General features: G+C 47.4%; 1 protein-coding gene across 1 annotated transcript in view; it reads right to left on the reverse strand.

The window, feature by feature from the left end:
- Window positions 1-8,533: 8,533 nt before the first annotated feature.
- Window positions 8,534-14,055, reverse strand: part of LOC146322290 (uncharacterized) — a 34,155-nt gene continuing 28,633 nt past the window's right edge. The window contains exons 2-3 of the mRNA XM_084725153.1: window positions 10,697-11,636; window positions 8,534-10,593 (exon numbers count right to left, since the gene is read on the reverse strand). Coding sequence (XP_084581279.1) covers window positions 8,534-10,593; window positions 10,697-11,636 — 3,000 coding nt within the window. The remainder of the gene's footprint in view (window positions 10,594-10,696; window positions 11,637-14,055) is intronic.

Genomic DNA, 14,055 nt, shown 5'->3' on the forward strand with positions numbered 1-14,055 from the left:
GCATGTACAGAAATGATTAAACTACTGGTGTTAATCTCTTTAAAGGGACATTCATCCTCAAATCAATTTTTCCTCTCATCTGCTTATTCATCTAGACAGTTTTGGTCAGTTGAAAAGTTTTGAAAATGTCTTCTCTCAAAAATAAATGAACTAAACTCGGCACTCAACTTGTGGTAAAAAAAAAAAAAAAAGTTTAACAGCACTCTCTTTCTCCAGTTTCATGTAGGAACTGTTTTCTTTCTCCAGTCGTATCTACAGGTTTCGGGGGGGTTACTTTAAAAATGTATTCCAAGTTACTAGTTACCTGATAAATAATGTAGCCTGTAACCTAATCCAAGTATGACACTAATAAAGTAATGAAATTTGATTACATTATGTTACTTTTGGATTGCCTCAATATAAAATCTGGTGAAATTGTTCAGCCTGCTGTTTAAAGAGCGATGAAAGTCATATCATATGATCAGGCCTGGACTGTTATCAACCATGTGACGTTTCAGGGGGATTCAACCATGTACACTGAAGTTAATACAACTTCCTGTGTGTCGGAGAAACATGAGGACGTCAGAGCCCAAAACATGTCATTTCCTGTTGCCAGTAGGTGACACTATGACTGAATGTTGTCATGTAGATGTGTTCAGGGCAGGGCTCTTTTCCAAAGTGAAGTTTGGTGTAGATTAGATCATGTATAATAAAGTTCATGAGTTCAATGCCACGGCCTTCAACAAGAGTGAAATCTTTGAATAACTTTTATAAAGTAGTCTAGTTGGCAAACATTGATTTTGAAGTCATTATGATGAATGAGTTTGTTCAAATACAGTGCGTGGAAAACACCAAAATTGACCACTAAATTCAAAATGGCCACTTTCCTGTTGGGTTTAAGCTGTAGGTCCTACAGACTTTTTTGTGCACCTTCATTCATTCATTATCTTCCGCTTATCCGGGGCCGGGTCGCGGGGGCAGCAGTCTGAGCAGGGACACCCAGACTTCCCTCTCCCTGGACACTTCTTCCAGGTGTTCCGGAGGGACCCCAAGGCGTTCCCAGGCCAGCCGAGCGACGTAGTCACTCCAGCGTGTCCTGGGTCTTCCCCGGGGCCTCCTCCCAGTGGGGCATGCCCGGAACACCTCCCTAGGCAGGCGCCCAGGAGGCATCCGATATAGATGTCCAAGCCACCTCAGCTGACTCCTCTCGACGTGGAGGAGCAGCGGCTCTACTCCGAGCTCCTCCCGGGTGACAGAGCTCCTCACCCTATCTCTAAGGGAGCGCCCCGCCACCCTGCGGAGGAAACTCATTTCAGCCGCTTGTATCCGAGATCTTGTTCTTTCGGTCATGACCCAGAGTTCATGACCATAGGTGAGGGTAGGAACGTAGATTGACCGGAAAATCGAGAGCTTCGCCTTTCGGCTCAGCTCCTTCTTCCCCACGACAGACCGGCGCAACGACCGCATTACTGCTGCCGCCGCACCAATCCGTCTGTCGATCTCGCGTTCCATCCTCCCCTCACTCGTAAACAAAACCCCAAGATACTTAAACTCCTCCACTTGGGGCAGGGACTCTTCTCCGACCCGGAGGGAACAAGCCATCTTTTTCCGGTCGAGAACCATGGCCTCAGACTTGGAGGTGCTGATTCTCATCCCAGCTGCTTCACACTCGGCTGCAAACCGCCCCAGTACAAGCTGAAGGTCCAGGTTCGAAGGAGCCAACAGGACAACATCATCTGCAAAAAGCAGAGATGAGATCCTGTGGTCCCCGAATCGGACTCCCTCTGGCCCCTGGCTGCGCCTAGAAATTCTGTCCATAAAAATAATGAACAGAACCGGTGACAAAGGACAGCCCTGCCTGAGTCCAACATGCACCGGGAACAGGTCTGACTTACTGCCGGCAATGCGAACCAAGCTCCTGCTCCGATCATACAGAGACCGTACGGCCCTTAGCAGAGGGCCCCGAACTCCATACTCCTGAAGCACCTCCCACAGAATGCCACGAGGGACACAGTCAAATGCCTTCTCCAAGTCCACAAAGCACATGTGGACTGGTTGGGCAAACTCCCATGAGCCCTCAAGCACCCTGCGGAGGGTGTAGAGCTGGTCCAGTGTTCCACGACCAGGACGAAAACCGCATTGTTCCTCTTGGATCCGAGGTTCGACTATCGGCCGAATTCTCCTCTCCAGTACCCTGGAATAGACTTTACCAGGGAGGCTGAGGAGTGTGATCCCCCTGTAGTTGGAGCACACCCTCCGGTCCCCCTTTTTAAATAGAGGGACCACCACCCCGGTCTGCCAGTCCAGAGGCACTGTCCCCAACTGCCACGCGATGTTGCAGAGGCGTGTCAGCCAAGACAGCCCTACAACATCCAAAGACTTGAGGTACTCAGGGCGGATCTCATCCACTCCCGGTGCCTTGCCACTGGGGAGCTTCCGAACTACCTCAGTGACTTCAGCTTGGGTGATGAATGAGTCAGCCTCTGGGTCCCCAGCCTCTGCTTCCTCTACGGAAGATGTGTCAGTGGGATTGAGGAGGTCCTCGAAGTATTCCTTCCACCGTCCAACAATATCCCCAGTCGAAGTCAACAGCTCCCCACCACCACTGTAAACAGTGTTGGCAGCGTACTGCTTCCCCCTCCTGAGGCGCCGGATGGTTTGCCAGAATCTCCTCGAGGCCGACCGGTAGTCCTCCTCCATGGCCTCCCCGAACCTTTCCCATGTCCGAGTTTTTGCTTCCACAACCACCCGGGCCGCAGCACGCTTGGCCTGCCGGTACCCGTCGGCTGCCTCAGGAGTCCCACGAGCCAGCCAAGCTCGATAAGACTCCTTCTTCAGCCTGACGGCATCCCTTACCTCCGGTGTCCACCACCGGGTTCGGGGATTGCCGCCGCGACAGGCACCGGAGACCTTACGGCCACAGCTCCGAATGGCTGCATCCACAATGGAGGCAGAGAACATGGTCCATTCGGACTCGATGTCTCCAGCCTCCCTCGGGATCTGGTCAAAGCTCTCCCGGAGGTGAGAGTTGAAGACCCCTCTGACAGATGGTTCCACCAGACGTTCCCAACAGACCCTCACAGTACGTTTGGGCCTGCCAAGTCTGTCCAGCTTCCTCCCCTGCCAGCGGATCCAACTCACCACCAGGTGGTGATCAGTTGACAGCTCAGCCCCTCTCTTCACCCGAGTGTCCAAGACACACGGCCGGAGGTCAGTTGACACGACCACAAAGTCGATCATTGACCTCCGACCTAGGGCGTCCCCATGCCACGTGTACTGATGGGCACCTTTATGCTTGAACATGGTGTTCGTTATGGACAGACTGTGACTAGCACAGAAGTCCAATAACAGAACACCACTCGCGTTCAGATCGGGGGGGCCGTTCCTCCCAATCACGCCCCTCCAGGTAACACTATCGCCACCCACGTGAGCATTGAAGTCCCCCAGCAGGATGATGGGGTCCCCAGTCGGAGCACTTTCCAGCACCCCTCCCAAGGTCTCCAAGAAGGCCGGGTACTCTGCGCTGCCGTTTGGCCCGTAGGCCGAAACAACAGTGAGGCACTTATCCCTGACCCGAAGGCGCAGGGCGGCGACCCTCTCGTTCACCGGGGAAAACTCCAACACATGGCGGCTGAGCTGGGGGGCTATTAGCAAGCCCACACCAGCCCGCCGCCTCTCATTGTGGGCAACTCCAGAGTAGAAAAGAGTCCAGCCTCTCTCAAGGAGTTGGGTTCCAGAGCCCCGACTGTGCGTGGAGGTGAGCCCGACTATCTCTAGCCGGTACCGCTCAACCTCCCGCACCAGCTCAGGCTCCTTCCCCCCCAGCGAGGTGACATTCCATGTCCCCACTGTGAGATTCCATGTCCTGGGGTTGGGTTGTCGGGGCCCCCGCCCACGACTGCCACCCAAATCACAGTGCATCAGCCCCTTCTGAACCCTCTCGCGGGTGATGGGCCTACGGGAGGGCGGGCCCACGTCGCTCCTTCGGGCTGGGCCCGGCCGGGTCCCGTGGGCAAAGACCCGGCCACCAGGCGCTCGCCTGCCAGCCCCAACCCCAGGCCTGGCTCCAGGGTGGGGCCCCGGTAACGCCAATCCGGGCGACGTAACTGACCCTGGTGTTGAACTTTCCATAGGGGGCTTTGGAACCGCTCTTAGTCTGACCCATCACCTAGGACCTGTTTGCCTTGGGAGACCCTACCAGGGGCAAAGCCCCCGACAACATAGCTCCTAAGATCATTTAGGTTCTCAAACCCCTCCACCACGATAAGGTGGCGGTTCAAGGAGGAGATCACCTGGGCATTGGTAAATCAAATGTAGATCACAAAATTCAATACCGGGTTGGGAGGGGCGTGGTTTGCCAGTAAGACACAAATGATTTGCAATGGTAACTTCTAATGGGGAAAAGCTGAATGAAGAGGAAGAAATGTCCATTAATGTACAGCTGATCACAGTCCTGACCTGCCTACCTACCTACCTCACCATTGAGTTTTGAATCAAGTTTTGAAATAAAATAATGTTTTGCCGAACTTAAAATCTTTTGTTGAGATAAACTCGAATCTTTGAGTTTTAGAAAGCTAAAACAATTGCATTTCAAAACTTGTTGAAAAATGTTAAATCAAACCAGATTTGTCATTATTTGGGGGGTTGAAAATTAAATGGTTGCAACTGACCTTTTTCTAGGAGCGCCCTCCTTAGTTACTGTTGCTATGTGCTGGTGCTGGTGGTCTTGGAGCTGGTGTTCGTAATAGTGTAAGAGGCGCCTGTGGTGGTTGTGGAGCTGGCACTCATTGTGGTGGAAACATTAAGCTTTATATACTTTAGTGAACAATTTTTGAAATACAGTTTTTGTTTCTAAAACTCAAAGATTCAGTTTTATCAAATGAGAAGAAGTAAATTATATAAACAAAACATTTTAACTTGATAAAACTTTTTCAAAACTTAAGTGTCTGAGTTGGACCCAGAACTCTGAAAATCAATTAAAATAATTTGCCCTGAAATTTAAAATTTTCTTAACTTTTTCACAGTGTGTACTCATTCTCCCAGCAATGAGTTAGAGAGTAGGCGACATTCGGTGCTGAAATAGAACAAGTTTCCTATAGCCTGCCTGCTTTCACCATTTGTGGTATTAATACACCCACTTCCTTGTATTCAACACAAACAGCACTGAATGTAAAGTAAATGCCTGCTTGCTAAAACTTTAATTGACCTTGTTTCCTTTAGAAACAAGAGGAAACTCCCACCTGGTAAACAAATCAAGACATATTCCATATTACAGTGTAACTAGTCTGTTCAATTCTGTACTCTTTGATGGCGTGTTTGCCTGAATTTTTGGGTTCTGAGTTCTTTCTGACCAGATATGACTGACATTGTGTCATTGTCCAGCACAGCCAGTCACAATTACATTATATTATCCAGGCTGAAACAGACAGCCGCCCCCAGTCAATTATCCTCATGTCTTAATGCATTCGGATGTTCACCAGGTGGTATAAACTTGATACAGATGCAGTCTGACTGAACTCGATGGAATACTGTTTAGAGTGAGTGTCTGTTACCTTTTGAAGGAGATGTTTTGCTTGTTAAGTTTATACAAAGGAAGCCAGATTAGAACTACTGTACAGTTATATTCAACTGTACAAGTTGTAGAAAGACAGCTGGTCGCTAAGAGAGTGATGAGAGGAAACAGAACCAGTACTGACAGTGTCAAAGTGGCTCTATTAGCATGAGATACAGATGTTTATGTTGTCAAACCAAGTGTGAAATAAGAAAAAAGATAACAAACACATAAACAGAAGAACTGAAAATTTGCTAGTGATAAGAAAAGACAAACTTTATTAAATTATTTTTTGAAAAGGAGATGGAAAAGAGGCAAAGATGGAAAGAAAGTATAGTGTCTAAAGGCATAAACTAAAGATTGGGGAAAAAAAAGAAAAAAGTAATAATAAACTGAATAAATGCAATGATAAATTTGCTGGATGCATAACTAGCAACCCATGCCAGGAGTTTTTTTTTTTCTTTTGTTTTGTTTATTTATTTTTGTTTTTGTGTCTGTGTGTTTTGTTTTTTTCTGCTCTGCTTCCTCTTCTTGCTTTCCATTCCCTTTCTTTTGATCGCCTTTTATTTTATTTTAATTTTATTCACTTATTTATTTTAGCCCCCTGTTGCCCCTTTGTGAGCACTGCATTCCCCCCATCCAATACAAATTTTGCTCTCCCTCATTGTTGCTATACCCAAGACTTGCCTGTACTATCCATGCCAACCTTGTCATGTCTCTTAATGTTTCAAAGTCTGTCTTGTTTTGTTTCACCTATTATGTCCTCCTTCACAAAAAAACACCTTTATTGATCCCGCACCAGGGGGATAATCACTTGTTACTGCAGCACCACAATCAAAAGTAGAGGTAGAAATGTACTTAAACTATAGGCACAGTTGCACACTGTGAATAGATATGGTGGTTGCAATTTATTTTATGGTATACTAATAAGACATAACAAGCTGTATGTTGTATTGTATTAAATTAAAACAACAAAAAATAGAAATGATATGCTTTTTGTCGGCTATATCCTAATTCAACAGTTCCCAAAGTTTTTCTAGCAGCACATCTTTCAAAAAGTCTCCCTCTTTGTTTGACTCTATTTTTCTCCCTGTCATCCATCACACATCTAACACATCTGCAGGTAAGTAGAGAAGTAGAAAGTAACTGAGCTGTATGTTCCTAAAATCACGGAACGAATCCATATAATGCATAAATCTAACATAGTGTTTCAGCGGCACAAACTGTGTGCGTCACACTGTCATGTTAACCGCCATTTAGGGAAGCAGAGTCATTTTTCCTGTTTGCTCCCGTTCATATTAACAGTTTAAATTTTAATCTGTTTGGTGATTTTAGGAACGTACAGCTCAGTTACTTTTCATTTTTAACGTCTTCCATCAGTTTATAAGCTATATCACTCATAAACAACCTTGCTAAGACAATAATTAGCTAAAGAGCAGAGCCTTTTAATCTTTCACACATGCGCAGTTTGTAGAATCAATGTTTTCTTCCACTCGATACATAATGCCTGTGACCTAGTTTTGACAGTAATTTCACGGGTGTCAGATTCGTATCCATAATGAAGAAAACCCAAACCATACAACTGCAATCCATATTTTTAATTTAGTAAAGTTGTAACTTTATGTGTTGTATTCTCACAGAGAAAATATACACTACATAATCTATGCATGATTTGACTTAAACAAGAGTTCACATTTTTTTTATTTATGCACAACTATAGACTAACATGCACAGATTTTTAATACGTGCACAATATTTTATGTATGCACGCACAAATCTTTTGACAGTGACCTTACCCCATATTAAGCTCATTAAACTCTCACACAATTTACCAAAACTCACTAAAGTGCATGAAACATGCAAATAACAGACAACAGGTTGACACACACATGCGCACACACACTTCATTGCTCTCCACAAAACTTACTCTCTAACTTACTCTAACTTACTCAGATGTCACAATAACAATCTCTGAACACTTCTATGTTGGAGTTGAATAAAGAAAAACAGAGATGAAAAGAGATATTTTTATGTTATTGCTACATGTATTTTTTTCTTTTTCCATGATTTGCTTTGGATTCAGTATAGTTTCAGTATAGTTTCTTAAGTTAGGACTTATAATTACTCCGAGACCCGTACATTTATCCTCGTCACTCATAAAAATATTTCATTTTTTATGTCTTATTATATATTCATCCACTTATATAATTTTGTTTTATGAGTATGTTTTTTATGTCTGAGGAACAGGGACAATAAAAATTAAAATGGGCACTGGTTGTGTGTGGTGGTGCATTTTCTCTTACCTAAGAGAAGGGCAAAAATAAGAATATATTTGCGAGTCCCAGAAATCAATGAGTAAGTGGCTTCTTACATGAAGCTCAATATGTTATATAAGGCAATACAATACCAATAAAATGAGCTCTTGAATTTAAAATAGATGAAAGTACAAAATATATGTAAAAGTACATAAAAATACAAAAATAAAAAACATACAGCCAAGGACCAGACCTGAGGTGTAAGGGGTTAAATGTTTTTTAATATAGTCTGGAGCCAGAGCATGTCTGGCCTTGCAGGTAATTAATGAAACATTAAAATGTACTCTAAAATTAGACTGACAACCAGTGCAGTCATGCTAATATCGGAGTAATATGACAGGACCTTCTAGATTAAATCAGTAATCTGGCTGCTGAGTTCTGGATAAACCCTGTGACAAGTTTAAAAAATGAATAATGCATAGTCTCATTCCTCATTCCAGTAAATACGGATGGTTACGGATGTAACTGTGGTTCTATGAATGAAGGTCAACACGCCACCGTATGGGTCACTCTGCCAGCCCTTCATCCAGCAGAGACTGCAAAAACAAGAGGACCCCCTGTGTCCCGCAGGAGACCGGGTTCCAGCCCCTACCTGCACACCACTGGCAAAACCTCTTCCACCTGCCAGCATACATTACCCTGGTAGAGGGAGCTCTGGCTGCCTGCAGGGTAGCCATAACAGCAGGGCTCAAACCAGTGGGAGGCTCCTGTCTAAGGGCCAAACATGCAGCCTGAAAACCCCCAGATTCGGATGCCAGAGCTGTCCTCGAGCCTGCGACAGCATGTCTGGCCTGACTGGGAGGCACCATGGGGTTCCCGCCAGCAGCCTCTGCAAAGTCGCCATCCATGGCTGATGTGGCCAATCCGGGGGCACCAGCAGGACCCTGGCCCCCATCATCCCCACCTTGGCCAGAACGGCTGGTATGAGGGGAAAGGGAGGAAATGCATACAACAGGCCTGGGGGCCACTGACCTGCAAGACCGTCTACTCCCAGCGTTCCCACTGGACCCGCTATGGAGTACCACAGTGGGCAATGGGTGGTCTCCTGTGAGGCAAACAGATCTACCTGGGCCTCCCCGAATCGGGACCAAATGGCCTCCACAATCTGCGGGTGAAGCCGCCACTCGCCTGACACGGGGCCACCCTTGGACAGGAGTTCTGCTGCCACGTTCACTTTCCCTGGCAAGTGGATGGCTTTCAGGGACACACCCTGAGCATGAGCCCAGAGGAGGAGTTTGTGAGCCAAGTCGTGCAGAGACCAAGAAAGCAGACCACACTGGTGGTTGATGTAAGCGACCACGGTTGAATTGTCGGTCCGAACCAACACATGCCTCCCTTGAATCACCGGATAAAAATACACCAAAGCTCGATACACCGCTTCCAGTTCGAGCAAGTTGATATGAGCCCCTCTCCTAAAGGGGCTCCACTGGCCGTGGGCCGGGTAGTTCTCCCATAGGGCACCCCAGCCAGCCTCTGAGGCGTCTGTTGTTATGGTCACCCGTGAGCACACTGGGCCCAGTGGAACTCCTCTCCTGAGGCCTAGGGCTGTGGTCCACCACGCAATTGCGGGAAGGCAGATGGAAGACACTGGGATAGCCCTCCGGCCATCCTCGTGGGGGCTCACCTTGTGCCTGGCAAGCCAACGCTGCAGTGGCCTCATGTGAAACAACCCCAGGGGCACCACCTGGGATGCTGCTGCCATGAGGCCCAACAGCCTCCGGCCATGCTCCACTGATACGCGCTTCGCCACAGTCAACTGTGACAAGTTGTCCATCAACACCACTGTCCTCTTTAAGGTCAGGACAGCTCTCATCGAGGTTGAATCCAGAACCAAACCAAGATACTCCACCCTCCTCGACGGAACCAGGCAACTCTTCTCCTTGTTCAAGGCCAGCCCCAGGTCCTTGAGGTGGTTCAACACCACCAAGGTGTCGAGCTGGGCCTGTGGCTTTGTCAGAGAGCAAATCAGCCAGTTGTCCAGGTAATTCAGGATGCGAATTCCCTGGGGATGGAGAGGGGCCAGAGCCGCCTCCATGCACTTTGTGAAGGTGCGAGGAGACAAGGACAGGCCGAACGGGAGGATGGTGTATTCGTATGCGTTGCCTTGAAAGAAAAAACGGAGGTACTTCCTGTGGCCTCTGTGTATGGGAATGTGGAAGTATGCATCGCGGAGATCCACCGTAATGAACCAGTCTCCCTGCCTTATGGATGACAGAAGGCATGAAAGACGAAGCATACGGAAAGGCAGGCGCCTCAGGAAGCCATTGAACCTCTTCAGGCTTAAGATAGGCCGGAGGCCGCCGTCCTTCTTGGGAACCAAGAAATAGGTTGAATAAAACCCTTGGTGCGTCTCGCCGCTGGGGACGGGTGTTATTGCCCCCTTCTTCAGAAGAGCCAAGGTCTCTGTCGCAAGAGACTGACAACCTTCCATGTTGCTTAGGAGGGTGGGAACGTTCCTGGAAAAGTGTGGTGGTCTGGTTCTGAACTGGAGTCTGTACCCTGACTCCAGTGTGCTCATCACCCAAGGGGACTGAGTACACCGGCGCCAGTGAGCGAGGTGCTGAGGAGTGAAGCATGAAGCCGGAGGCTGACACCCGTCAGTGTCGGGGTCAGCCACTAGCCGGCGGAGGTCTGGGGCCCCCAAGATGAGCGGTTCCACCATGGTCATGGCGAAAGGAACGCTGGTGAGCCTGATTGCTCCTGACTGGGAGCCCATGGGTGGACTGCGGTGCCCGGGAGGCCGAAGAGCTGGCCAGGGACCCACGACTCCAGTGCAAGCGTAAGGCTGGCACATCCCTCACAGAGCGTGTCAGCTCTCTCGCCCTACGGGACTGTTCCAAGGCCGCCTCACAGGGTGGACCAAAGACTTCCCATGGCACCACTGGGGCCGCCAGCACAGCAATGCAGTCCTGGTCGGACAGATTGGATTGAGCCAGCCACACTTGGCGGTGTGCCTGGACCACAGAGACCATTGACTGACCAAGGGCCTGAGCATGTGCACTGATTCCCCGCAGTAACATGTCAGCCACATTGAGCATCTCAGCTGTCTCATCACTTGGGGCTGCTGAAGCCAAATCCTGAAGCAGGCCCTCCAAATAAAGCAACAACAGAGAATTGGTACACACCAGCCTGGCCGCCAAAGCTGAGGAACGATAAGCTCTGCGGAGCTGGTTATCAGTTACCCTGCAGCGCCTGTTAGTGTGATTGGCATCCCTGCCAGCCCTCGCAACAGCTCCTGTCAGCATAGCAAAGGTGGGTCCCACTCGGGGGGCTGTGGCCACCCCATATCCATCTGCCCCTGCAATGTTGGCCAACTGGGTCCTCGGAAGGGCTGTAGACATAAAATCAGGCAGGACAGGGAGCCCCTCTGATCTGCGTCGCCGTGGGCCCCTGTGGGCCAGAGGCGGGGTTTGGCAGACTAACTGTGCGCGTGCTGCTACCCTCACAACCACAGCTTTATTGGAAGGATCCAGTGGCTCAGGCTCCGAAGCCTGCGAAGAACCATCTCCAAAATCAGACAGCGACTGGCCATCCTCCTGAGACTGGGGGTCGTGCAGACCTTCCAGACTGTCAGAGGCTGCGATAGAGAGCACATCTGAATCCTTACTCCAGACCTCTGTAGCTGGGCCTCCGGTGTCAGGCAGCACTAAAGGACGCCGAGCGTGAACAAGCTCCTGCAGGGTATTCTGCATAGCCTGCACCTGCAGCTGCAGCTGACCGATTTCCGCCTCCGGTTGCTTCCTTTTCCGGCTCTGTCTCCAGCTCACCCTCCGCCCGCTGACCAGCTTACGCTGAGGTGATCACTGGAGAGTGGAAAACCTCACCATCGCCGTCCTGCGACATAGCCTGGCAAGCCAAGGCTGTCTCTCGGACTGAGCGCGATGACAGCACAGGTGTGGAATAAAGCCTCAGGTAGCCTATGACCTCCCGGCCGCAGCATCTCCTCTCAGCACAAACACACAATGTCAGCCACGGGAGGTAGCGTTCTCCCTCACGGGAAAAGAAGCTCCCCGCAGCGCCACACCAAACCCAACAATCCGTACACTCTTTCTTACCTCGAGCAATGATCAGCTCCTGTAGAAGGAGGCAGATAAGCATAACGCTTTGAAAATTCACAGAATTTCGTCTCAATCTGAAACCAATACTCCCGCTCCAGGAGGAAAAAAGAGACTGGGTAGGTGATCGCGCACCTGTATTAGTAGGCTCTGATTGCGCCCAGGGGTGGAGGTGTTAATTTGCTATACTGTCTCCTGAAACAGCTCACCCTCGGAGAGAGTGACCCATACGGCGGCGTGTTGACCGAATATGAAATAGAACACTCAGCATTCATATCAATCTCATGATTATTTCACCCCTTTTTCAGGTATGTTGTGGATTAAAAACAGAGTTAATATGCCTTAAGTGACTTGCTAACATGTTAACATGTTACGTCAGGAACATAACAAAGTAACATAACACAACAGAGAGCATGTAACAACAACAAAATCTCTAAATAAGAAGAATAAGAAAGTAAGGGGTGAAAATAAAATAAATTAATGTAATTAGAGACAAATAAATATTCTAAATAGGTTTAAAATAATACAGAACGAAATTGAAAACTTTAAACAAATAAAAAAAAAAGAATAAATAAATAAATAAAAAATGATGAAAATATTAGAACAGATAAATTGATTTGACTTTAATGGAGTTTCATCAAATTTATTTTTGTAATAGTTAAAAAAATGTTTAAATTTCCAAATAAAATTGAAAAGTAAAAGTATCAGTGTAGGGCCACACGCAGGCACGCACACGCCAGTAGTCGTCATGGAAACAGAACGTTGGTCAGGCATGTAAAGGCCTGCGGGTGACTTTCATTTCTCTTTTTCACTTGGATTTTGGCAAGTTGACCTGTTGACCTGCTGCGGACCCAAACTGTGCCGGAGAATCTTTCTGAGAGGGAAACTAGTGGAAGGCGCTTCTTGGACTTATTGGACTATTGAGGAAAACTGGAGAGCCTGAGAATGACCCCCCCCCACCACCCCCAGTGGACCACCGCTGGACAAGGAACACCTGCTCAGAGGGGACGCCAGTCAACTCGACGTTCATCGTGAAGATAAGACAGATTTTATATTAATTTAATTGTTTTACATTTTGCTGATTAATTGATGCACCATTTTATTGGGTGAACAGTTCACATTATGTTATTAGGCCTGTTGGATTTGGGGAAAGCGTACTTTCACTCGACGATTTGTTTGTGTAAAATGATTATTTCTGGACAGAGTGTGGAGTGTGGAGTGTGTTGACAGTTAGTGTAGTGGTTTGAAAACGCTGTTATTTTGTATTGAGGGCATCAACTTGTTCAAATTTTGCATCGAAATTGCAGAGAAAAGATGGCGACTGGGACAATTTTTTAAAAAATGCAAAGAATATGTTTTATCTGAGCTCCATGGAAACGGTGGAACTGAATGTCAGGACACAGGGCGCAGAGGTGGAATCAAAGCAGGACACATTTTCAGGGATCAACGCCAAGAAACATATGTCACTGAAAAGTTGTGCAGGAGGAAATGAGATTTGTGTTGAATTTAGTATTTCATGAATTTTAAACGGTTCTCAGGCTGAAGTCAAGCCTGTTGACGGAGAACTTTAAGCCTTTCCTCTGTGTTGTCTTCTTTGTGAACGATTGAAGTGAAGAATGATGTCTGACAGGTGCTGTTGTGTTCAGTCATCACGCAGCTCATGAACTTATAAACAGCGACAATAATTACTTAAATTACTTGTCTGATCTGCAGACGTGCTTTGGAGAAGCCCGCATGATTTAATCAACGTGCCCATGGCTCACTGTGCGTCGTGACGCATGTAACGCAATGCACGTCATGTCTGGTACTTATATGATGTTTACTCAGTGTCATTTATGTCTTATTTCCCCTGATGTCCATTTTTTTGTTGCTTGCATTTCCTTATCCCCAAAAAGTGGACAGGGTCGTGCATATAAATGCGCGGTGCGTACCGATGACGGTCCTCATCCAGCAGTTATTGGTTCACATGTACCTCATGATCGAAACTTTTTAACTAAAAGCCTTGCTGCATTTATTGTTTTTACTGTTTTTACATTTTTATAACTCTGGATATATGCAGCCTGCCCTTTTTATGACATCAATTTGACATTTTAAGTATCTTCTTTCATTTTAAATGTCATTATATTCTCATATATACTACAAGTGGAGTTTTGTG

The sequence above is a fragment of the Lutjanus erythropterus genome, chromosome 8, assembly GCF_056507025.1.
Source record: "Lutjanus erythropterus isolate fLutEry1 chromosome 8, fLutEry1.hap2, whole genome shotgun sequence".
Lineage (NCBI taxonomy): Eukaryota > Metazoa > Chordata > Actinopteri > Lutjaniformes > Lutjanidae > Lutjanus > Lutjanus erythropterus.